The 25,676-nt window shown below is 43.4% G+C and overlaps 1 protein-coding gene across 1 annotated transcript in view; it reads left to right on the top strand.

Moving 5' to 3' along the window:
* Positions 1-25,676, top strand: part of tmtc1 (transmembrane O-mannosyltransferase targeting cadherins 1) — a 119,434-nt gene that overhangs the window by 86,027 nt on the left and 7,731 nt on the right. Inside the window, exons 8-16 of the mRNA XM_070853952.1 lie at positions 3,163-3,284; positions 12,143-12,310; positions 12,835-12,948; positions 14,590-14,733; positions 16,695-16,803; positions 17,092-17,194; positions 19,260-19,395; positions 21,271-21,415; positions 21,672-21,809. Of these exons, the coding sequence (XP_070710053.1) occupies positions 3,163-3,284; positions 12,143-12,310; positions 12,835-12,948; positions 14,590-14,733; positions 16,695-16,803; positions 17,092-17,194; positions 19,260-19,395; positions 21,271-21,415; positions 21,672-21,809 (1,179 nt within the window). The remainder of the gene's footprint in view (positions 1-3,162; positions 3,285-12,142; positions 12,311-12,834; positions 12,949-14,589; positions 14,734-16,694; positions 16,804-17,091; positions 17,195-19,259; positions 19,396-21,270; positions 21,416-21,671; positions 21,810-25,676) is intronic.

The raw sequence follows: 25,676 nt of genomic DNA, 5'->3' as shown, positions 1-25,676 counted from the left end.
GTCTCAAGATCGCCACGTGCCAACAATGCACCTGACCACACCTCATTTGAAGACCATCACACCCTTAGGCATAGATTATCTCGTGAAGGATTGCATTTCAGAATAACTGCATTCCTGTCCTTTTCACCTTGTCGATTTGTCTCCCATCGGCAAATGTTGGGCATTAGGACGGTAGCCAGCAATTATAAGTAACAACCCCCAACTTCACTGGAACATAGTGATTTGATATATTATTTTCATTGGAAGAGCTAAGTGATCAACAAGTTTGGCTCAGTAGACAGTTGCTTGGGTTACTGGCAGCATCATTTAGTGGAAATGAAAATGAATTTACAGGTGATAATAATGATAATAATAATAATAATAATACATTTTATTTTTAGGGCGCCTTTCAAGGCTCACAAGGTCGCCGTACAGAATACAAAATAAAACATACAATATAATATAATACTGGCCTCTGAGTCTGCCATAGTTCTCAGCTGGGAAATGATGTTCCCCAGTGGGGTAGGAAATTATTCCCTATCCACAGTGAAGGAGTTCAGTAGCCTTGAGGTTTTGTCCACAAGTCAAAGAGATGGAAGTCAGATTGATTGATGCTACATTGTCAGTGATGCAGACTCTTTACCACACTTACGTAATGACAGGGGGCAGAACCTTAAGCTCTTGATATATCAGTCGATCCACATTTCAGTTCTCACCTGTGTTTGAGTGTTGCAACTGAGAAAATAACATCAAAGGGTTTGGAGATGGTTTTCCTTTGTAGGCTCATTGGGGCCCCTTTGAGACAGGGTAAGGAGCTCAAAGCCCAGATTAGAGGCTCTGTCTCTTCAGGGTGAAAAGAGCCAGTTGACGTGTGCAAGCATCTGATAAGGATATTTCCTGAACGCCTGCCTGTGGAGGTATTTCTGGCATGTCCAATTGGGAGGACGCCCTGGGAGAGGCCCAGGAAACTCAGGAGGTGTCCCATGCTCAGCTGGAGGATGTAGCTACGCAAAGGGACAGTCTGCTTTGCTTAGCCTGCTGCTACCGCTACCTAGACCTGGAAAAGCTGTAGAGGATGGATGGATGGATGGATGGATGGATGATCTATAATGACAAGTCTTCTGACATCAAGAACTTTCCTCACATGCCTCTGCTGACAAAGTAAAGCAGCAGTCTTTCCCCACAGTCATTCAGCAACACATCACATCTGTCGTCTTATTTATTTAGAAATATAATTGCAGCAAATTTGTGTCATGCTGAAAATGTTGAATTATTTGAAATGCATACATATATAGTCGCTCCAGTTTTCATCAAAACCAACCAGTGAGTTAGCACATGTGACAGATGGACAAACAAAATCATGTAGATCATGTCGCCGTAATAAATGCAAAATGAAAAAGGCAAATCAAAAGAAAAGTAAACAATGAATAGAGACTAAATGATGAACAGAGGAAAAGATGACAAGCAAATGGAACCAAGTAGAAACCAATAGAAAAACTACTAACAGGAGCTAATGTCTGAATGGAAAACAAGACAACAACAAAGACAAGAGCTGGAGGAGATATGAGGAGGAGGGAGAGGTTTCCCTTTTTTCTTCCAATATTGTGTCATTGATGTCCTTTCAAAAAGGGAACAGAGGAGAAGAAAAGGTTCATAAAACTGGCAGAATGAGAAAGATACCTTTTTGATTTTCAGTAAACTTAGATGCCAAGTGTTTATCTGGTAGATATCTGACATTTAGACCCCCATTTCTACCAGTTATTAACATGTAATCTGTGTCTGGATGTGTTACCTGGATAATGACACAATGGCTCTTTGTATCTTTGTATTTACATCTGACGTAAAAAAAAACCCTATTTATCTTCCAATACAGTAGTTCGATATACAAATAAGGCAGGCAGGACTAGCACGTTTCCCATCAAATATGGTGCATCTCAGGTCAGTGGAAGTGATGAAAGATCTTTGTGTGCAAGGTGAGAGTCACATGACAGTTAGAGGCAGCTGTAGCACAATTAGCCCAACACTTGTACACTTCTACTGTAACAAGAGCCAGTGGTGAAGCTCGCTAGGACTAGTGTTAGATTGGCTTGAGCCTCATTTTGCATTTAAAAAAACCGATAATCAACAATTTTTTGTTGTTTTTGCACTCTGTAGCCCCCATATATGGCTGTATAGACAATAAAAGCCAACATGATTTAGTGTAGCTAAGTGACTTTATATTTGTTCATCTATGGATAATATCTGTACACAATTCCCCCATCTATGTTTGTGTTGATGATACTCAGGCTGTTGGCTGACACATCACTAACTCACTGCGTACATTACTGTCTGTTATATGACCGTAGATCCATTACAGTGCCAGCAGAAGCCCCCTGGCCATGTTTGTTGATGTCCATAATGTTCATGGTAGCACCAGTCTCAGATCACATCAGCAACCAGCGGTGTGTTTGTCTTCTTATTTCTATAATATTCAGTCCATTACCAATAAATGGGTTCGCGTCAGTAGCTCAACGTGTTTATCAGAGTATGTTAGTCCATTCATTCATCTGTATAATATCACTAAAGGTCCCTACAAGTGAGGGATGGTCGCAGTAGCTGTCTACGGGCGCGCTGACAGCGGAACAAGCCTCTGATTGGAGCGACGCTAATCAGCACTTCACACTCCTTTCACTCTCATTACTGCTAATGAGCCAAGCCACTGAACCCAGCGAGAGGCCGCCGACTCAGCCAATTAGGAGGCCTGTTTGTTCAAATAAACACAGCCATGGCGGGATAACATTGAGGGAGAAAAGGCAGAGGCTGTGAGCGTTGTGAAATATGAATGGCCGCAGATATGAGCTCTATAGAAAGAGGAATTAACAGTGATTTGATCATTTGATCTCCTTAAGTGCTTCTCTGTTTCACAGACGATTGTTAGTATTTAAGACAGATTGGTCACAGCTGCTGACCTGCATGTATCAGTGTGTATAAATGTGTGTGTGTGTTTGTCAGCCATGCCGTTGGAAGTGGTGACACCTTTCGACTTGGTTTATTGGAAAATGTAATATCAGGTTTGTTTGCTGTGAATGTACTCCTATCTCTGTGCTTGAATTGAAAAACCTGAATTTCCCCAAGAGGGATTAATAATGTCCTTCTCCTCCTTTCTCTCTCTCTCTCTCTTTCTCTATCTCTCTATCTCTGCAGAGACAGGAGAGCAGGGAGGTGTTGGTGGGATTGTTGTTTCTGGTGTTTCCCTTCATTCCCGCCAGTAACCTTTTCTTCAGGGTGGGATTTGTCGTGGCTGAGAGGGTTCTCTACATGCCAAGGTGAGCCAGCCTGTGTGTGTGTGTGTGTGTGTGTGTGTGTCTATGTGGGCGAATGAATTTGTGCACGTACCCAGCAACTCTATTTTTAAGAGAAAGTGGATATAATTTCTCGAGAAAATGTGGTATTATTGTGTATGTGGTATTAATTACATGAATTGATCTCTCTGTCCTTCTGTCATCCCTGATCACACCGGATACACATTGTGCATCCCAAAATATAAGATTGCCACATTAAGACCGTCTTCTCCTAAAATAGGATAAAATAAGATGCCCAAGAGTCTAGCTTTCACTTCCCCTGTTATTTTTTGCAACCTGAGCAACCTTACATTACATATTATACTTATATTATACACGCTATTTTGGACTGTCACATGCAAAAATCGTCCACCAACGGTCGATTTTAAAGCTGTTTCAAAATTCTGACAGTTAAAGTCTTCCACCGCTGCTGGTGGCAGTGGGTTCACCACACCAGGGAACGACTTTGGCAGCAGAAGCAGTCTGATGATTGTAACAATGTGTCCCTGGTCCTGCTGAGGGAGTGTCAGAGAGAAGTGAATACAGTAAGAAGACAGAGAGGTCAGCGTGCAGCTGTACAACGGAGAGTTTGATCCAGTGGTGGCAGGACGCCTTAAACGCCAATAACCCTTGCAAGCAATTAACAGAGCCTCAGTCTGCTGTGAGGAGTATGGGGGTAGCTTCCTGACGTCTTTTACTGAAACATGACTAATTGACGATTCTTCACTGCGTGTCACAGGATGTAGTGATCCTTTGAGAATGGATCGTGATTTACTGGTGACGGGGAGAACAGCTGGTGGTGGCGTGTGCATTTATGCAAATGAGAGAATGTGCAAGAGCTACACACTTGGAGAGTCATATTGTTCAGAGGATATTGAGCATCTGTCCTTGTCATTTAGACCTTTGTTCCTCCCTGGGGAGTTTGGACAGTGTTTATTACTGTGCAGATGTAATATATGATAATATGGTTAGGCTAGAGCCATGATGCCTCTACATTTGTAGTGGCTACTTCCATGGTTCCTCCATATAGCAAGTGTGGAAAGTGTTATACCAAAACAATGTATAATATTTTTTTTAAAACACGAATAAACGGAGAATCAAAAGCGACAATGAGAAAGGAAAAGCAAACCTTTCAGCAGGGTAATAGCGTGCAGGTTAGAGCAGAACATTCAAAGGAAGATGAGGGACAACAACTTCAGACTTCAGTGCTGAGCGGAATTTGATTAGGCAACAATTTGGATTTGGCCAGGACGTCATAATAACAGCTGAGGGAGCCTGTCGAACTTTTAAAAGGATTAAGGAAGGAAAAGCAGCTGGTTGTGATACATTAACTGGTGGGGTAATGAAAGAGTGCTAAGTTATTGTCATCTTGATCAATCAGAACGATGGAGCTCTTTCTGACTGACGGATCACAGAGTGTTGCACTAAGTGCTGGCGTCCTCCTCTATTATTACCAACACTGGGGTCCCACAGGGGACCACTACATCTCAAGTTCTACTCACTTGCCATACAAGTGAATGTAAAAATGAATATGATTTGATCGTGAGCTTCAAGCCTGGATCAGTTGATGTTTACAGGTACAAAATAATACAGTGTGTGTGGTGTTGAAGAATTCTTATCGTTAAATATATTTGATTTTTATAGCTGGAATAAAAAATAAAAAAACCTCGTGACATCATAACAAACAAGTAGCAATAAACCAGAATCTTTCTTTAATCACACAACAAATGAAAAGCACATCTGTATGATCACAGCATTTCATCGGTGTCTCAGTCACTAATGATATTAATGTTTTTGGTAATTTGGGATTAGTAATCATTTGAACGATGTAATGAGGTGAGAAGCCCTCAGCTCTGGAGAGCAGCATGGCTGTGCATTGGTGTGTGTGTGTGTGTGTGTGTGTGCGCTCTCACACAGCAGTGTAACTCTCTCCTGTGCTTCGCTCTCAAGTCAAGAGTCTCTTCACTCTCACTGGAGAGTCTCCTCTTACTTTTTTTTTCTGCTCTCAGTTGCTCTCTATCCTCTTTTTTTTCGCTGTCAGTTCATCTGTCCATCATTTTCTCTGTCCCCATCACCTCATTAACTCAAACTCTAAGTCTTTTTCAAGACCAAATTGTCGCCTCTCAGAGGTCTGTTTTTCACTCGTTTGTTCGCCTTCTCTTACTCAGAGGTCGTTTATCCTTTCTGTTTTGTGATGCGTGAAGTGTGTAACTGTTCCCCATGAATTATGAGATCCTTTGGGGCTGTGGCGACCTTGATTAAGCTTAGAGAGCCCACAGGGACCACACGCGCTCACATTCACACAAACACTTTGACAGTGAATCCTCCCTCTGAGCAGTGGGCTTTAGCTGGAAGCAGATGCTTTCAGGCGATGGAGCTCAGAGAAATCCCCTGACCTGATCTCACTCAGCGCTCACTTAACCTGCTGCATGGCTAATTACAGTTTAACTGTCAGCAGACACGTCTGCCCCTCGGTGGGTTCAGTTCAAACACCAGCTCTCCCCTCTGACAAGAAAGACCGAGGGCCACATGCTTCCAACATGGAAGCAGCCTTTCCTCCAGATGGTTAGTGCAGAGGAGGTCTGGCTATTTATGCATGCTTACTACTGATATATCTAAAGTTCCCTATTACACAGTGTCATGTATCATCACAGTTACATGGAGACATAAGCACCCACAGAAGCTACCATGCATTTCCTTTTTCAGCGGATTATAACAAAACACTGTTATGTTGGGGCTCAGGCGGCCGTGGAGTTGACACACTGACCTGGACAGAACTGTGGAGAATATTTTTAATTGTAATGAGGTCTGAGTGTGAAGCGGAAATGTCTTGTGTCCTTACAGTTATTATTTCCTACCTGTAGTGCAGGATTTTAAGCAAAAGTCTTTCACGTATTCACAGTTTTTTTTTTTTTGACCCTCCTTAATGCAGTCTGCAGTCAATAGCAGAACAATATGTGCGAGAAACAACAGCGGTGAGTGAGGAAGATTCAGCTTTGGTTTGAGGGCGTGGTGGGCTGTCTTACACAGTGTTGTCATAACATAACGGAATAAAACGCAGGACTACGAATGAGACATTTTCAGGCAGTTCAGCAGCAATTTTTTTTGTCTTCTGTGGATCTCTGCCTCTGGCATGGGCTTTGGGCTTTAGAAATGTGCAACGCAAACACACTGAATTCTACGCCCAGACAAGAGGTGTTTGTTAGGGTTGTGGTTTAATGTGTATGATAAAGAAACGACTGTTGAGTTTGATCAGTGTGCTGCTCCAGGCCTCTACCCCCTAGTGAAGTCTCTGTTTTACGCTGATGAGCTTGTTCCACTGTCTCCTTCGGAACAAGGACGACAGCAGCAGCTGGTGGAAAAGTTCTGTCAGAACTGGGCTCTGACAGTAAATATAAGAAAGACAAAAAAAACACCCCAAGTGTTAAGACAGTTTACCATAAATAATCAAATCATTGACGTCAACCGAAAGAGCCCTGTATGCAATTAAGAGAACACTTTATAATGTTCGAGTTCTGGCTAAAAACATTTGATAGTGTGATCCTGCTCATTGCGCTGTATGGTAGCGAAGCATGGGGTCCACTCATTCATCGTGGCTTTACCTGCTGGAACCAAAAGTCTGTCCACGCAGGATTCTGCAGATGCATTCTGAACGCCAACAAATGCATGTGTGGCAGGATTAGGCAGACACCATGAATCCAGCCCCCTCCATTCCAAAGCCCTGTGAACACAAGAGCTGAGCCCGTAGAAGAGTCTCTTATGTCTGCTGGTGCTCAGACCAGTCTCACACTGCATGACATGTAAAGAAACGCATTTGGAACAACGTCGGAGTAGATGAGAATGTTATCTGGCCCTAAACACAGATTATGGGCTGGTAGGATCTGTCTCTGCTGTCAGGGGATAGAAAGCAGAGACAGATCCTAAACACGTGCAGGTTCAGCGACCACCAAACTTAACATCGTACAAGGACGACACACAAAGCCACTGTAACCGAAAGGAGACGGAATATGTGGTCAGTGTTCGACGGGTGAGTTGTTTTCCTCCCGAGATTTCAGATTCAGATTCAATGAACAATAAACATTTACTTTCACATACTTTCCCGAGCCGTCCAAGCAGACAGGGCAGATCTGACCGTACCAACAAGCCTCTACCTGAAGGGCCGTGAATGACCCGAGGACACGCACACACATATATTCTGTATATGGTTTCTATATATTTTACTATTTTAAGGTCATATTGATGTTCATATAATGGTGTGCTGTCCTGTACAATTATTGGACATTTTGCTTTTTATTTGTACTTTTGATACACTGCTTCTCAAACCTTCATGCCAATAAACCCGACTGAATTGAACTGAGCTGAATTGAGAGAGAAACAGACGACAGAACACAGATAAACTAGCCAAGAGAGCGTACAGAGGAGTGAGCACAACTGCCTAATATTTACCTTTGCATTGCTGAAGCACTTCTGTATCGATTCCTTTGTCCTTTGCAATGAATGACTCGATGACGCACACTCGAATCCCGACATCTGTACTCTGTCTTCGTTTTCTCCTTTTTTTCCCCCCATTTCTCTTGGCAGTCTTGGAGGAATGTCATCACTGCGGGGGCCAATGTGTGTTGTGTATTCAGCGTGTAGGGTGGCAGTGCTGTTTGTACCATCCTTTTCAAATAGGTAGCCGTTCCCTTTCAGAATTGGTCAGTTTCACTTGCAGCATTTTCAGTCTGATTTGGGTTCATTCTGATTATCAAATAAAACCAAAGCCTCCATGAAGAGGCCGATAGTGAATTGGAGGCAGGCGGCTACGTACCAGCAGGAGGCAAAACACGGCGACTACCACGTCAGCATCTGCTGCTTAAACCGTGCTGTGTTCTTGTTCTACGTTGTGTAAAACAACAATTTGACATGGAAGAAAAATTAAAGAGAAATATTTTCCCCTCCTCCTCCTCCTCCTCCACTTGTGCCCCTCTTCCTCCCATCCTCCTAAGTGCCCTTTGCCCTCTCTTCACCTTTCTATTAATTCTGTTAATCTCCTCGCACCTCAGTGGGATGGGGGAGTTTTTCCTTACAGCGGTGGAGTCGTCTCCAGCGGCCAAAGGCAGGATTAGCAGTGATGCTCGTTCAGACGGGTCTCCAAACCCCACAAGAAGTGCGGAGGGTGAAAAATGGGGGCATTAGTACCACTGCTAACCTATAAGCGCCCAGTCATCTCTGGAACAACACAAGTCTGCATTGCTCTTTATGTATGCAGTGTTACTGGCTTCTGACCTTGGGCGTTTCCGTGGTGACACGAGTGTCGGCGGCATCGCTGTTCCGGCTTATCGGCCCCCGAGACAGCAGAATAAAGAGGGAAGTTCTGTAGAGGAAATGATTTAACTGCAAAAACAATTCAGAGCAAAGGAGATGTTACACTGGAGGCACAAACATACTTTGCAGTTGACTGCTGTCATCTGGTTCAATGGAGAGCACGACACTGTCGCTCACACATAACACCTACACACACACTCTGTCTGTCAGCGCTGACTATCCAGCTGGATGCAACTGACAACCTGCCCTTACCTTTTCTACACTACATGGAGAATAAAGTAGAAGAAACCACATAAATTCACAGAGAAAAGTCACAAAACATGCGTCCCACATGCCTTCATCTCCCCTCATGCTCTCCGTGTAAGGGGAGGCGACCCGGTTGAATTTAGTCTCTAACTTGCCTGATTAAAAATATTCAACAGACCTGGAACACTCAGTTACCATTTTGTTAGATACACTTACACATAGAAATATATATAATAGAGAGAATATATATTTAAAACTCACCAATAAAATTGAAGACAATAGTGCAAAGGTGCTGGAATTTATATGGAATGATTAATATAACAGATTTACATTATATACAGTACCAGGCAAGTTGATTTGTTGGACACACCTTCTCATTCAGTGGTTTTTCTTTATTTTTCTACAATGTAGATTAATATTAAAGACATCAGAACTATGAAGGAGCATATATGGAATTATGTAGTAAAGAAAAAGTGTCAAACAAACCAGAATATGTTCTCCATCACTCTCCTTCTTGATTAAATTGCCCCTTATATAGCCTATAGGTGTGTTTGGGCTCATTGTCCTGTTGAAAATCAAACGATGGTCCCACTAAGCAAAACAGATGGGATGGCGTGTCGCTGCAGAATGCTGCGTTAGCCATGCTGGTTAAGTGTGCATTGAACTTTGAATAAATCACTAACAGTGTCGCCATCACACCTCCTCCTCCTCCAGGCTTCACAGTGAGAACCACACATGTAGGAACCATCTGCTCACCTTTCTGTGTCTCACAAAGACACGGTGGGTGCGACCACAAATCTCAAATTTGGACTCATCAGCCTAAAGTACAGATGTCTTGGCCCAAGCAATTCTCTTGTTGTTGTTGTTCTTCTTCTTCTTCCTCAGTGGTGGCTTCTTTGCAGCAATTCGACAGTGAAGGCCTGATTCCCTCAGTCTGCTCTGAACAGTTGATGCTTCTGCTTGAACTCTGTGAAACATTTATGTGGCTCTAATCTGAGGTTGCTGTTAATTTTGCGGTTACTGAGGCTGGTAACTCTGATGAACTCATCCCCCGCAGCGGAGGTGCAGGGCGGTCCTCATGAGAGCCACTTTAATTAAAATTCATAGGTACAGAGGATGTTCAGTTTCTGTTTATTTTTAGCAATATGGTCGTCGGAACTAAAAGTGAGCGCCGTGCATTCGTGCTTGGCCACATTGTAAGAAAAAGCTCAGCTGACGCCACTGACGGGTGGGGTCTGGTGCAGTGGACTCCCAAGCTGAGGTCCACAAACTGGATCCTTGTGTTTGGGTTGAGTTGAGGTGTTGCAGGATGATGTAGTGCAGCACAATGCAGATGGTTGTGTGATGTAACATGAGCGGATGAGGGGAGTAAAAGTGGGCTTACCAAACCTGCAGTAAACACGTTATGCAGCTCCTCTTAGTGATTCTGATCTCCTTTGTTAGTGTGTTTCTGGCCTCGGTTGTGCAGGATCCTGTCCTCGCTTCTGTAGGCCTCCTCCTTGGTGTGACAGAACTTCCTGAGTTTTCCAGAAAAACAAGGTTTATTGTTGTTGCGTGTGCAGGTTTTAGTCGGCACAAAAACCGATGTAAGATGTCACAGTGTCTCTAGCTGCAGCCTCGAGAAACACTCCAACCAGTGCAGTCATAGCCGGCCTGTCTTCACCACAGGCTCAGCAGATTTCAGTTCACAGCTGATCAGAGGAGACGGAGAGAACGGTATAGCAATGATCCACTGAGTTTTTACACCTGCCACTTAGTTTGCTGTCTGTATTTTGGCTGTGTATCGGTCTTGTGTTCCATGTTAGTTATCTGGTCAGCAGGTGATGCAACACCTCACTCCTCCTGCTCAGTGATCTAAATATATATGATAAAACTTTCCCGAATGGGTGAAAGACGGCGAGGAAGTTTGAGTGGAAGTGAACTGTCTGATATTCAAAGGTTCCTCCCAGGTGAATATGATCAGAGAGGGAGAGCTGAAAACTGAACACACAAACGAATAACGTAGACACAAATAAAGAACATCCTCTCGTGTGTGGTCTAAAAGTGGAGACTGTTACTAGAATGTACATGCGAGCGCACACACACACACACACACACACACACACACTCATAGGCACGCTGGGATGTTGTGGTGTTAGATGTTGATAGAGTGTCTTTGTGTGTGTAGGAAACAGTATTTATGTGTATTACACAGAATCAGCCTTCTCGGTGGCAGGCTAACTGTCAAGCTTGATTTCGCTGCGTGTCAAAGTCAAAGCACGTCCAAGAGGCAGAAACAGACTCCCACTTTTGTCCAGTCCACATAGTAACTTCTCAATCTTACCTTTACCTCCAGTGGTTTTACATTTGGAATCGTAATGGAGGAAAAAAAATCTGGTATCTGTTGGATACCTCATTTTAGGTACATTTTTACATTTAACACACAACCTTTATTGGTAGTTTATATTAAACTCTGCATTGAGAAATCACTGAAGCATATAAAAAGGAAAAAGGAAAAAAAAAAACAACAACTATTGAACATTATTGTTGCCGTAGAATTATTATATCATCCTACTACTACTGATGTATCACTGGCCATATGTCATAATGTAGTTCTTAGTCCAGCCCACATGTTTCTGGTGTTGGAGCCATGCAGCCTGTACAGTTACAGTTGAAGAGGAGCTTGAAACATGATTGTTTCACTGAACGATTGATTCATGGGGACGCTGGGAATGAATTGACTAAAAGTTAAAAGAAACTGTCACTGACAAACGAGCCTCGACCCGTCTAGGTAGATCATCTGATGATAAGCCTTAGCTTAGCACAGCCTGTGAATTATCATTATAGCTAATATTTAATCAGGTAGTCTCTTGAGATGAAGATCTCTTTTGCGGCAGAGACCTGAGTGCAGCAGGAGGAATAAAAGAGAGACGAGATGCAACGAAACACAGGCAGGCCGCATTAGCACACGCAAACAGCATCTGAAAGGATTATTGACAGAGTGACTGATGGCTGCACACACTGTTTGTCTGACACAGCTGGTAGGATACACAGCGAGGGAGGTGTCTGAGCGGGTTAATGTCTACCTGCCAATTGCGGGACGGATAGTGATGTAGTATGAAGTGTAAAAAGAGAGAGAAAGAGGACTAGAAGGCCGAAGTAGCTGCTCTTTTAGATAGCCGCTGCATTTTTCTGCTTTTCTTGATTATTCGCTATCAGCTTCACTGATTCTGTTGTGCATTGAATGCGTTCTGAAGTATCACAGCAGGGCTGATGAAGGTAAATTCCTTTTCCTCTCTCTCCCCTTCCAGTATGGGCTACTGCATCCTGGTGGCTCATGGCCTGGGTCGGCTGTGCTCGGTGGTGGGCCGCTGGGGCACCACAGTCCTCAGTGTCTCCATTCTGCTGCTGTTCCTGCTCTTCTCCTGGAAAACCGTCCAGCAGAACCATGTCTGGCTCTCCAGGGAGGCCCTCTTCCGGTAAGCAGAGAGGGAGGCATTTGCTTGTGTATGCGTGCAAGTGTTAATATCCATAACGCCTTCGTTAGGACAGGTTTCAGTGTAAAATGTGGCACATTAACTTCCCAGTGAATCCTTTTGTAGTATGTGGTCCCTGCTCTAATGACAAATTAGAATGTAGATCTTGTCAGATTAGAAATAAACTCAAATTTCAAATTGATTTCTAATTTATTAATGTTGGTCAAGTGACCACTGATGTAACATGCTACTACTGGAGAGAACTGCACCGGTATTTTAAATCCTTTCTTACATTCATGTTTACTGGTTTGCAGTCTTCTCCCCTGCATGTTTTGGTGCGTTGCTGCATTTCTTGGAATGGAATAGCGTGAAGCCACTGGCAGAAATGTCTATTCCATCCTCATGCAAATACACAACAAGCAAACGCACGGTATCTGCTGTCACAGATATTTGCACCTCATTTCTGCAGACTAACGTCATGCCTCCTTCTCCTCCTCCTCCTCCTCTTCCCTCTTGCTCTTCCTCAGCTCTGGTATCCAGACTCTGCCTCACAATGCCAAAGTCCACTACAACTACGCCAACTTCCTGAAAGACAGCGGCCGATACCAGGAGGCCATCCACCACTACACCACTGCCCTCAGGTCTGACTCTGAACCGAAGCTCTCTGACTCTATTGATTCAAATTCATTCGGAGACACACAGTATGCGTCCAATGCTCTTTTATACAGTTCTCTACTCTACTTAAAGGTGGGATTATTTGACACTTTGTGGTCAAGCCGATCAGTTCAAGCTAACTGTCGAGGTGTCCTAAACTTTAGGCAAGCTTTGGTTGAAAGGAAATTCATTGCATGTGCGTGAACGCACCTCGTTTTTAAGCTTTTCTATAATTTGATGTTGATTGGTGGGGAAGTGAATGCGATATCTGACGCTTGAGAAGTATTCTGCTGTTAAGGTAGCAGAACTTGACTTGCGCTGACAGTATTTTAAGTTATTTCGCGCATATGTTAAAAACACAGCAGAAAGAAAAGTCAAGTTATACTCAGAGAGAGTGCATGAAATTCGTGCAAGCGATGGGGGCGTGCAGTCGCCATATTCACGTTGTTCTGCTCACTGACATCTTTTATTTAGGAGACGATTTCTCTGCCTTTTTCTCACCTCGTTTCATCTTCAGCTTTAATCTTCTCTGGCATCACAAACTTCTCGGAGACAACACCGAAGCCGTCTCTCTGACGTGTTGTCAAATCTTTGAAGAGGCACACTTCAGCTCCTGGCAGAGGTTCAGAGCCGACGCACGCAGCCTCCATAGTTACGCCGAAGTGTTTAAATTCACGAAGGTCGCCTGTTCAAGATAACAGGTGTTGCGTTCCTCTTTGAATAAGGTTTTACAAATATTGATCTACACAGCGGGACTAACCAGATAATCCAAAGGCCTGTGGCAGAGGGGAAGCAGAGAAATCTTGCTGCAGATTTTGTCAGCTTGAGCAAATCTTTTGGTCACTCGGCTCCATAGATTGTCGATGGAGCAGCGCACAGTGTGACGTGAAGGCTGTTAGTGAACAGGTAGACTCTGCTGATTGACGTTGTTCAGTACTCATCCATCGTAGGTGTTTTCACAGCTGCTCCTCTTTCTGTGCCGTAAAGTCAGAAACCCACTGACACGTGAAGCAAAGTTTCCATAGAAACGCTAAAGAGTGTTGCCACGGTGTCTGCTCACCTCTTGCCTTGGGCATGACAGTTATGGCCGCTAACTATAAAAGTATATTTCAATTACACAGGGGTCTTTTTGTAGCAGTGATGGAGAGGAGCAGTAAATGTCAGCAGAGAGGCTGCCGGCTGCAGCTTCCGCACGCTCGCTGTGCTGATTTATCTGCACCGTTTGCTCCGAAGAATATCCTCCTCACTGTCACAAAGCAATTACTCCAATCAAGACCATGTTCCCGTGTGCTTCGCTCTGGAAGTGTGCAGCCATCAGTGGTTCTTAATATGAACGGAGTTCCAGAGCTGGAAAGCTGGTAGACTTTCAACACTAATGCAAATGAATGATCATGTGGTTCTGTAACTGAATAAGCAACTGTTTTCTAACATGACATCATCACCCTGGCGATGATTTGTCAGTGTTTGTTTCTTCTGACCCCAAGAGGCAAAAGAAAGGTTTAATTTTTCTACGTGAAGTCAAAGATGTTCATTGGCTCTTTTATACAAAATGTTCTCACTGAACGACATCTCAATTGGACTCTCTTTTTTTTTTCTTTCCCCCTCCCCTCTGCTCTTCCTCCTCTCAGGTTATACCCCCGCCACGCCAGCGCCATGAACAATCTTGGCACTTTGACCCGCAACCTAGAGGAGGCTGAGCACTACTACAGGAAGGCACTGGACACCAACCCTCAGCATAACCGAGCTCTGTTTAACCTGGGAAACCTCCTCAAGTAAGACACACGCAACCTCACGCACAAAGCTGCTGTGAGAGAACAGATGTACGGTGACAGCTCCCACTTCTGATTGCAAAACACAGAAACTAAACTCTCGGGTTTGGTTTTGACCTGCTCTTTATGGAAAGCATCTTGAGATAACATTTGTTATTAGCTGATGCTATATAGATAAACACTGATTGATTGATTGATTGATGATTGACTACACCCCTGCATTCGCAGTCCTACAACATAGTTGATGTTGATGCATTTGAAGCAAAGAAGAAAACCTGTAAATATCAGCGTCCCCAGAAGTAACCCTAGGGGTGAAGAATGTAAGTTTTTATTGTGGTCTGTGATCAAGCTGGAGTATGTTACCCTCACAGTCGTCAATCAGCTATTCAACTACTATTAAACTTTAATGACCATGATTGATTGCACTAAGGATATGTGCATAATGCATAATCTTTGAGTCACGCTGTGTCACTGTGGATGCAAACAGACCTGAGAGATATGTTGACACATAGCCTCAGTACTCTGGACATGTGGTGGCATTAGTCATACGGGAGTCAGAGGCTGGAGAGGCTGAAAAATAATGAATCACCACGCTCACTAAATGAAAGCCGTCAATTACCTTGACTCTTGACACGACAGCTGATCTGACAAGCTCTTTATACAGCTGAGGAGTGTTTTCAGTTGTTTGTTCTGTGGCCAAACCGTGTGGACTGCCCAGAGCTCCGCTGGCACTAAAAGAAAATCACATCAATAATAGGAGCTGAAACGAAGTCCATTGTTATGGCTCAGCTCCATTACAACCTCTGTGGTGAACAACCCAGCAAACGGGGGCAACTGCTGCTAGTCCACTACATTCCTGTGTGTGTGTGTGTGTCTCCACTATACGTATGTACAACTGTATCTTATGACAATGAAATAAAGAAAGAAGAAGGTAAGATCATTTTTCTGCTGCCAATGATGTCAATGATGATTTATTATTCATTGTTCATCGTGGTCTCAACAGAAAGTACAAGTGGTCTCCCAGGTCTACCTCTACTCTTTTTCCTCTTGCTCTACCCTTTGGCAGGCTCGTATTACATAAACCGCCCGCTGCTAAACAGTGAAAATCTGCAGTGGCAAATAAAATAAATGAGGTCATGAAGCCTACCTCACTACAAACTATCCTCACTGCAACACACGAGCTGACCGGCCATGTTTTGTTTTGCATTAACTCTGGGCTCTGATTGCATCTATGACAATCAACGTTTTTATAGTCTAAGTCTTTGATCGACCTTCGCTGTCTACCGTCGCCAACGGTTACGCTTACTTAAGCTATCGATCCAGGTACCGCAGAGGAGAATCTCAGGCCGACCACAGAACGATTCTGCAATTATGTGGCGACGCAGAACATCATGCAAACTTTTCAGAATGGTGAGCGCTTCACGCGCGAGGTGGCGGGGAAAGAAAGACAGGAGCACCAATCAGCTGCAGCATTTGCCGCAGGGGCTTGACAAATAGGACCTGCTCCATGAAGTGTATTGTTTTTAATGAAATTGTATCATAAGCAGTTTAACGGTCGTGGAAAAATATTTTGTCTGGTACATTTTTTCAGTTCGCTTGCCATTGGTAGATAAACCAAAAAGTTCATTTTGCTATTTTGAAGATTGGAAACAAATCCAAAATGACAAATAACAACCTGTGACAGAGGAGGCATGATAGTACTGCTGCTGCTGCTGCTGATGAGTTGATAATGAGATTATAATTATATTGCTGCTGCTGCTGATGATGATAATAATGAGAGTATGATAATATTGTTACTAATGATACTGATGATGATGATGATGAGCATATATATTGCTGTTGTTGATGTTGATGATGACATTTCTGATGTTGCTTATGATGAACATATGATAATATTTCTGTTGAGGACTATGATGATCAGGATGATGGTGATGATGATGTTGATGGTGATGATGCTGTTTCAGGTCCCAGGGAAAGGAGAAAGAGGCTGAGACTCTCCTGAAGGACTCCATACGCTTTGGGCCACATTTTGCTGATGCTTATTCCAGTCTGGCATCACTCTATGCTGAGAAGGTGAATCACGCAGAAAACACAGAAAGGACACACCCCCCCCTCTCTCTCTCACACACACACGCACAGACATGTGTAGCCCATTTCACATTTAGAGTGTTGGAACTCATCATCATTTCATAAATCCGGAATTAAATTAGCCTTAGTTGTAGAAGGTTAATTTCTATGCAAGCAGCTATAAAGCACCAATAGAGAAGCCTGTTCAGTAGTGCGCATCCTAGCTTCCTTTAACCTTGGTCTTCGTCATCCTGGTGTTAATCTTTTATTCATTTCATCAACTTTCCCCCGCAGAAACGCTTTGCTGAAGCCAATGAAGTGTATCTGAAAGGTATAGAGAACTGTCCGGACAGCTCCGACCTGCATAATAACTACGGAGTGTTTCTGGTGGATACAGGTGAGCTGACCCTAGTGGCCACAAACACATTAAGACCATGGTCGTCTGTGGAAAACAGAACTGTGACAGTGTCAACTAAAACTGAGCATTATGAGAATTTAGGTTTAAGGTTAATTTCACAGTAAAATGCAAGCAAATGTCCCTTTACGCTACATAAGGGGAAAAAAAACAAACATTTTTTTTTAGACGGAGTGTGGAGGATGAGTCTCACAGCCTGAGGAGAGAAGCTGCTCCGTAGTGTGGTGCTGCGGCAGCGAATACTTCTGTATCTCTTGCTGGAAGGCAGCAGGGTGAACAGGCTGTTGCTGGGGTGGGTACGGTGTTTTTAATATCATTTGGGCTCTGCACAGGCACCTCACCTCAACTGCATCACTGATGCTCTGCAGATGGGTACCAATGATGCTCTGGGCGCTTTTAATCACCCGCTGCAGAGCCCTCCTGTCCCGGGCCAAGTTATGATATTTCATGCTTGGCATGGGGATTTTACTTACCTTAAAAATAGAGCTGCTCAAGACCAGTGGCTCAGTTTGCCGATGAGTTCCACGGGGGAGACTGTGTAAACAGCATTCTGATGTAGGTTGTTGTTATTTTCAAGGTGTGTGAAGACTGAGTGGAGGGCTGCGTAGGGGGGGAGCAAGCATCAAATACGTTATGCTCATCTGGTAATGTCGAGGCAGAGCTGCTGTTTTGAATTGCAATAGATTTCACAAACTGATTCGTTGGCCACATTCACACTAAGATGTTTTCATTTTAAATCCGTTCACATGAGCACGTGCACGCCCAGATTTTAAAACACTGTTAAATTTGAATGGCAGCCTTTTTATAGAGACAAAGCAGAGACAAAGTCTTGGAGCGAGGTGGGAGCGCTCTCTTTTGACAGTGATATGTTAGAAATGTCGGTGACACTAGAGAACGTATTAGTGTGCGCGTGCTTGTTGAAAAGTCCCCCACAATAGTTTTGTGAGTGGGCCGCTAAATAGCAGCCTTTTAATTGCAAATTCCTATCACTCTTTCCCCCAATATTCAATTTTATTGTTGTCCTCTAAAATTGATTTCAAGCAGCGTAGCGTGTGAGTGCAAAAACTTGAGGGAAAAACAGAATCTAAAGTTACTTTGCACAGCACAAAGCAGCAGCCGCTACTCCCAGCTGTGCTTCAGCCAGGAGTGAGTCACTGAACGTGGCATTTAAAGCCCCATTGCGATATCATCCTTATGGAGGTGGTCCCGTGTCTCTCTTATCCCGGTAGATTAGACAGGAAGTAGTGACATCCAACTCCAGCTGAACATTATAGTCAAACGAGGAGCGCAGCAAGTCCCACTTGTCTGACGTTTCCTGCCTAAACAGGCAGAATACCGAGTCATAAAAGACCCATCTGATGTGTGTGGAGGTGTGTGTGTGTGTGTGTGTGTGTGTGTGTGTGTGTGTGTCTGCAGCAGCCTCGTGTCATTTGCCTGTGATTTAATGAAGGTAAATAGCAGGCAGCCGTGCGTTATGGTGCCGCCCAGCACTTCTCCAATCAGAGGCTTCAGATTTATCAACACACGTGTCCCGCTGCCTCCAGACGGCTGTAGGGATTTAATGAACTGCAGGAGAAGCGTTTCGTATAGTAAAAACGTCATATTCATGGATAAAAGCAGACTGATATTACTGCCTTAATCACTAGTCACTTTTCATGCTGATTTAAAGGATGTTTTTTATTTTTATGCCTAAAAATAACACCAGTGTCAGCCTCACCTCTGATGTGATGGACTGATTGATGCGTCTAGTTTGATTATGTTTCCATGACCTGGACTTACTATAAGTTTATTGTTAAGTTTTGAATCGTTATGTCAGTTCTGGTGGTGGTGTTATAACCATGAACACTGAATACTTTGTTTCGCAGCACTTTAGAATATATAACATGCATTTAATGGATGTTTTCGCTGTACGTCCGTCCTCTCTTCTCCTGCTGCGTCGCTTATTTCCTGTCTCTACTCCTTATTAATTCCTTTGTCTTCCACTCTTCTGCATTCCTTTCCTCCATCGGTCCATTCCTTCCCCTTTGCCCTCCACTTTCTCTTTCAGGAGAAGGGCAGCTGGCGGCCGCCCACTACCAGCAAGCCGTTAAACTAAAACCAGCACACTACGTCGCCATGGTGAACCTGGGGCGCCTGCTCCGCTCGTCCAATGAGAACGAAGAAGCCGAATCTTGGTACAAGAGGTGAGAAAAGTATCATATTTCAAAAAGACTATTAGAATTTAGAGGATTGCACTGATTGGCCACTACTTTCAGTCAGGGTCCGGACCAGGAGGGCGGTACACTGTGACCAATAAGACTGGCTCTGGTGTTTTCCAGGTTGGATGAGAGAAACTAAGAACAAGGCTTTCAAATGAATTATAGTTAAGTTTAGGTCTGGGCTTGATTAATAAGCTAGAGTTGTAAATGGCTGCAACTCCACCTCCTAGTCCAGAGTCTGGAGGAATATGAGTATTAATATGACTGGGGGGGGGGAGTGGCTTCATTAACCTCTTAAGACCCGAGCTCTTGTTTGATATTTCCTTTTTTTTTTATTTCTCCTTGCTATTTGGGCTTATTGGACCCTGCTAAGTATCAAACCTAAGCATCATCTTTTTACATGGTGTAGTTTTAGAGAAAAATTCTGTCCACATATGTGGACAATCGGTCTTAACTTCCAGAAAACACAATAAAGTCACCTTTGTGCAAAACTCTTTATTTCCACCCTGAACACAGCAGGTTTTTTTCCTCACTGCTTTTGCATGTATTTATAACACATACAAAACATGTTTTGAACATGTTTTGAAAATCACGGTGCAAAAAACAATATGAAATATCAACAGTTTTGTCCACATACATGTCCATACGGCCCCAGCTAAGCAGAATTAACTACTATGGTAATATAACCCAGAATGTGATGTCCACGCATGTGTACTCCAGGTCTTTAGAGGTTAAGGCTAACATACTCTTCATGGCACAGCCAGGTTTCTGTCAGACATAAGAAATCAATATGATGCTCTGATATCAGATCATTTACTAAGTCTGTCTAAGCCTTGTTTGACTTTGCCTGTGGTGGTATTAACTTCGATCAGATCATTCTGCAGAACTCTTCTGTTAGACTTTATTGATTGAAGTGATTTGAATGGTCGGGGGACGGACACAGTCTCTGTGGGATGTTGGCTGGGTGACTGTTCTAATGGAGGAGCAGAGAAGTGTGTAAGACTGCAGCTCTGCCTCCTGGTCTCGACTCTGGATTGTTTTTTGGACTTCTAAACTCAGCCAAATTTCTAGATAAGAGAGCAGCTCCTTCCAAAGTGGGATGGATGCCGTCTCTTCTAATCAGACCAGGTCTTCCGCAGAAACACTGCCAATTATCCATGAAGCCCACATTGTTTGCCCACCACCACCTCAGCAGCCAACGGTTGAATGATGACAAGCGGCTATACATGTCATCATGGGTCAGGTGATGGGGCAGGAGACCAGAGTAAACTATAGGTGTGCCCTGCTTAGCCTGTTGCCACTTTGACCCGACCCTGGATAATCAGAACACAGCGGATGGATGGATTGATCGATCTATCTTTTGGCAAGAAAGCAGGGAGGAATGTTTCTCAAACTCTTGTAGGGAAGCTCTTACTTTGTCATCAGATGGTTTTGTGTCTAATGTCTAATCATGCTCTGAGCTCAGACACCGGCTAGCCAATGTCCACGTTCATTAGGAGGACAGCCTTAACTCAGCAGCCCTTTGGTAATCATCTGATGTCTCTGTAGGATTTTTAAGATATTCCTTTAGGAAGATAGACTTTGATCTAAGAGTTGAAATCTAACATTTATTGTTATTATTGTTAATGTGCCTGAAGGTGAAGTTAGTGTTTGTAGTCTTATGGAACAGTTAAGATACACAGCACTGTCGCCGTAGATTATCAATATATAATAATATTCATCAATAATGATATGAAATTATATAAAAAGTCTATATTAACCATGATGATAAAAATACACGTCATGTTGTTTTATCACTGTGCAGAACACCTGAAACAAAATGATTATAGAAAGCCATCATCCTCTGACCTTTGCCTGCAGGGCGCTGCAAGTGACGAGGAAGGTGGACATCCTGACTCCACTTGGAGCTCTGTACTACAACACGGGCCGCTACGAGGAGGCCCTGCAGGTGTACAGAGAGGCTGCTGCCCTGCAGCCCGGCAGCACTGACATCTGGCTGGCTCTGGTTAGCAAACACACACTTATTGAATCATGGAATGCCAGGGCTGTGTGTGTGTGTGTGTGTGTGTGTGTGTGTGTGTGTGTGTGTGTGTGTGTGTGTGTGCGTGCACTCATATGTGGTTTTGGAAAGCTGTCACATCCTGGATATTCACCAAAGCAACATATGTCTAGCCTCAAACATTTTGCCAAACACTGAAAGCCCTAAACTTTTTTTCTCTCGTTTCACACACACACACACACACACTGTATTTCTGTCTCAGGCTCAGGTTTTAGCCATGGCCGGTCGCACCAAAGAGGCAGAGAAGATGACCCAGGATATTATATCCAGAGAAGGCAGCTGTATTGAATGTTATCGCCTCCTGTCTGCCATTTACAGCAAGCGTGGCAACTACACAGAGGTGTGTATTTACGTAAATGTGCGTGTGTGTCTCCTGGCCGAGGTGTCTGTTGTTCAGAGGTCAAAAAGCAACCACAGCCAGTAATGATAATCTCTCAGCCGGAGATGGTTTCCCGTTCAGTAGTTTCCTTGGAAACTAATAACCTCCACTGTACATCAGACCAGCAGCCATTTGCTGGCGAGCAGCTGTCACTCATCCTCCCACTCTGTTCTCTCGCCACCATCAGCGCTTCTCCTCATCTGTCTTTCACTTTCTCTGTGACTTTCTCTGTAATTCTAGGTTTTACGTTTGGAGATTGTTCGCATTAGAAGTCTACGGCACAGTGTGACAACACTGCCAGCATGCATCCTGAAATCATCTGCCAGTTCGGTGTTGGTGGGTGTTATTGTCATCATCACAACAGAGAGGGAGGATCTGCTTAAAGCTAGAAGATAATGTGAAAGAATTGCAGCCAGAAATGGAACGTTTTGTGCTGCCGATAATGATATTTACACAGACCGTAATTATGCAAAAGTGAGTCCAGGAAATAACAACATGAACAACAACAGCTTCTGTTTTCCTCACGTTATAACCAAAACACAGACAAATTCAAACTGGACTGAGTGTCTCTAAAATAATGTAAGGATATATTTTCTCGTGTTTGAGCTTTGACGTGTGATTGAACGCGCCCAAATAGTTGGTGCACACGTGCATTGCGCGGGTGGCGTCGCGGATATGATGCTACACAGTGGCGAGCCGTGGCCCTGGACCCCCGGGCCTTCAATAGGACCGTCAGACCACAGGTGGCTATTACCAGTCAAGCAGAGTAATACCAGTAACAGACAGATTTCTGGGGAAAATGGCAGAACTACAGTCGTGGCCAAAAGTTTTGAGAATGACACAAATATTAATTTTCACAAAGTCTGCTGCTTCAGTTTTTATAATGGCAATTTGCATATACTCCAGAATGTTATGAGGAGTGATCAGCTCAACTGCAATTAATTGCAAAGCCCCTCTTTGCCTTGAAAATGAACTTTATCCCCAAAAGAACATTTCCACTGCAGCCCTGCCACAAAAGGACCAGCTAACATCATTTCAATGATTCCTCCGTTGATGAGGACAAGGCTGGAGATCAATCTGTCATGACTGAGTTAGAATAACAGACTGGACACTTTAAAAGGAGGATGATCCTTGACATCATTGTTCCTCTTCTGTTAACCATGGTTACCTGCAAGGAAACACGTGCAGTCATCATTGCACTGCACAAAAAGGAGCTAGTAAGATCTCAGTCAGCCTCAGCACCTCCGTCAACCATCTATCGGATTATCAAGAACTTCAAGGAGAGAGGTTCAATTGTTGCCAAACAGGCTCCAGGGCGCCCAAGAAAGTCCAGCAAGCGCCAGGACCATCTCCTAAAGTTGTTTCAGCTGCGGGATCAGGCCACCACCAGCGCAGAGCTTGCTCAGGAATGGCAGCAGGCAGGTGTGAGTGCATCTGCACGCACAGTGAGGCGAAGACTTTTGGAGGAAGGCCTGGTGTCAAGAAGGGCAGCAAAGAAGCCACTTCTCTCCAGAAAAAACATCAGGGACAGACTGATATTCTGCAAAATGAATCCCCTTTCCGATTGTTTGGGGCATCTGCTTGTTCGGAGAAGACGAGGTGAGCGCTACCATCAGTCCTGTCTCATGCCAACAGTAAAGCATCCTGAGACCATTCATGTGTGGGGTTGCTTCTCAGTCAAGGGAGTGGGCTCTCTCCCAATCTTGCCTAATAAATAAAGAATGGTACCAGAACGTCCTCCGAGAGCAACTTCTCCCAACCATCCAAGAGCAGTTTGGTGATGAACAATGCCTTTTCCAGCATGATGGAGCACCTTGGCATAAAGCAAAAGTAATAACTAAATGGCTCGGGGAACAAAACATAAAGATTTTGGGTCCATGGCCAGGAAACTCCCCAGATCTTAATCCCATTGAGAACTTGTGGTCAATCCTCAAGAGGCGGGTGGACAAACAAAAACCCACAAATTCTGACAAACTCCAAGCATGGATTATGTAAGAATGGGCTGCCATCAGTCAGGATTTGGTCCAGAAGTTGATTGACAGCATGCCAGGGAGAATCGCAGAGGTCTTGAAAAAGAAGGGTCAACACTGCAAATATTGACTTGTTGCATGAACTCAGTGTAATTGTCAATAAAAGCTTTTGATGCTTATGAAATGCTTGTAATTATATTTCAGTATACCATAGAAACATCTGACAAAAACACCTACAAACCCTGAAGCAGCAGACTTTGTGAAAAGTAATATTTGTGTCATTCTCAAAACTTTTGGCCATGACTGTACATTAAATAATGACGTGCAACATGACCGGATCATTTAGTGAAAATAAATGATACAAGCAAATCATATTGACTTATTTGATATGTCGAATCTTAATCTAGTGTTTTTTTGTGTTAATTTGGTTTTAGAGATGCCTAAAAAGTTAATATCTGCCTGTCAGAAGTAAAGGCAGCAGCGTATGTAGACAGATGTCTCAAACTAGGACTGGAAGTTGTTACCAGTTCTCTGTTAGCGATGCTCAGCCATTTTTCACTTCCCTTAATGACGTCATTTATCACCAAAGCAGCTTAACAAAACTAGAGATGCAAATTGTAGGTTTACACTGTATGTCTTCCAACAGCTTTCATAGTAAGCTGGGATTGTCAAATCAGAAAAATGATAACTAATAATATTTATTTCTCAGTGCAATGTGTCTCGACTCCATGCTGGTTGTAGGAACATGAATGACAAATGTATCTATTTCAGATCGCTTCATGTGACTGAACACTGCAGCAAAAATGAAGACACAAATTTCATAAAGATCAACCTGAAATCAAAGTTAGAGATTGAACTTTATTAAGTAAAATTCCGGCAGATTGACAAAGCTCACCAACACTGTTAACAACCAGCAACTTGTGCCCACGAAGCAGTCAGCAAAGAAACATCTTCTGTAAATAAAATATACTCCAGTGATATTATCTAATTTATCCAAAGAGGCGACAACTGCATTCATATTTTTCAGTCAGTAAACCTGTAGTAACAAATCAATACAGCAAAGTTACTTTTAAAAAGAACTGCCAGCTCCATGTTAAAGTCCTGTTTCTGAGTCAGGGACACACAATAGATATGCATATGTCTGCTTAGTATACCCTTATGTTACTGCCATGGCAGCTGCATTGCATACTTGTCAATAATAAGTGGGCCCCAAAACTTAAGTAAGAGCCACTCTGAGGGGCCACAGCTACAAACCGGTGGACTCACTTAACAGTTGTATCATTTAACACGGAGACTCACACACACACACTCATCTCTCAGTCACGCCGTCAAAAACCAATTTATGACTGATGATGTGTAAGTAGTGTGTAATGTGTAAGTCGTCACAACAAAGTGTGTGTGTGTGTGTGTGTGTGTGTGTGTGTGCGTGTGTGTGTGCACTCACACCGACGTGTATTGTCACCAACATGAAGTATTTAGATTCTTTGCTTGATTAAACGCAGAAATACCATCAATTAAACATACTTTGTTACAAGTAAAAGTCTTGCGTTTAAAGTTGTACTAGTATTATCAGCTAAATGTACTGATGTACTAAATGTACTAGTACTCGTATTCAAGTAAGCATATTATGTTGAAACTAATCTTTTACATGCTAAGTCTTAATCTGCAAAGTAACTAATGAACGTAGAGGGATAAAATACAATATTCCCCCATGAAATGTAATGCATTAGAAGTGTAAAGTAGCCTAAAATTAAAATACTAAAATAAATACTTGTGTCTCAGAATTGTACTGATGTACAGTCTTTCTGCTAAGCTAGGCTAACCATGCCCTGACTATCCCTGCCCCTGACACACACAC

Source organism: Pempheris klunzingeri, chromosome 22 (assembly GCF_042242105.1).
Source record: "Pempheris klunzingeri isolate RE-2024b chromosome 22, fPemKlu1.hap1, whole genome shotgun sequence".
NCBI lineage: Eukaryota > Metazoa > Chordata > Actinopteri > Acropomatiformes > Pempheridae > Pempheris > Pempheris klunzingeri.
The sequence above is the reverse complement of the archived record's forward strand: the minus strand, read 5'-3'. Positions and strand labels throughout refer to the sequence as shown.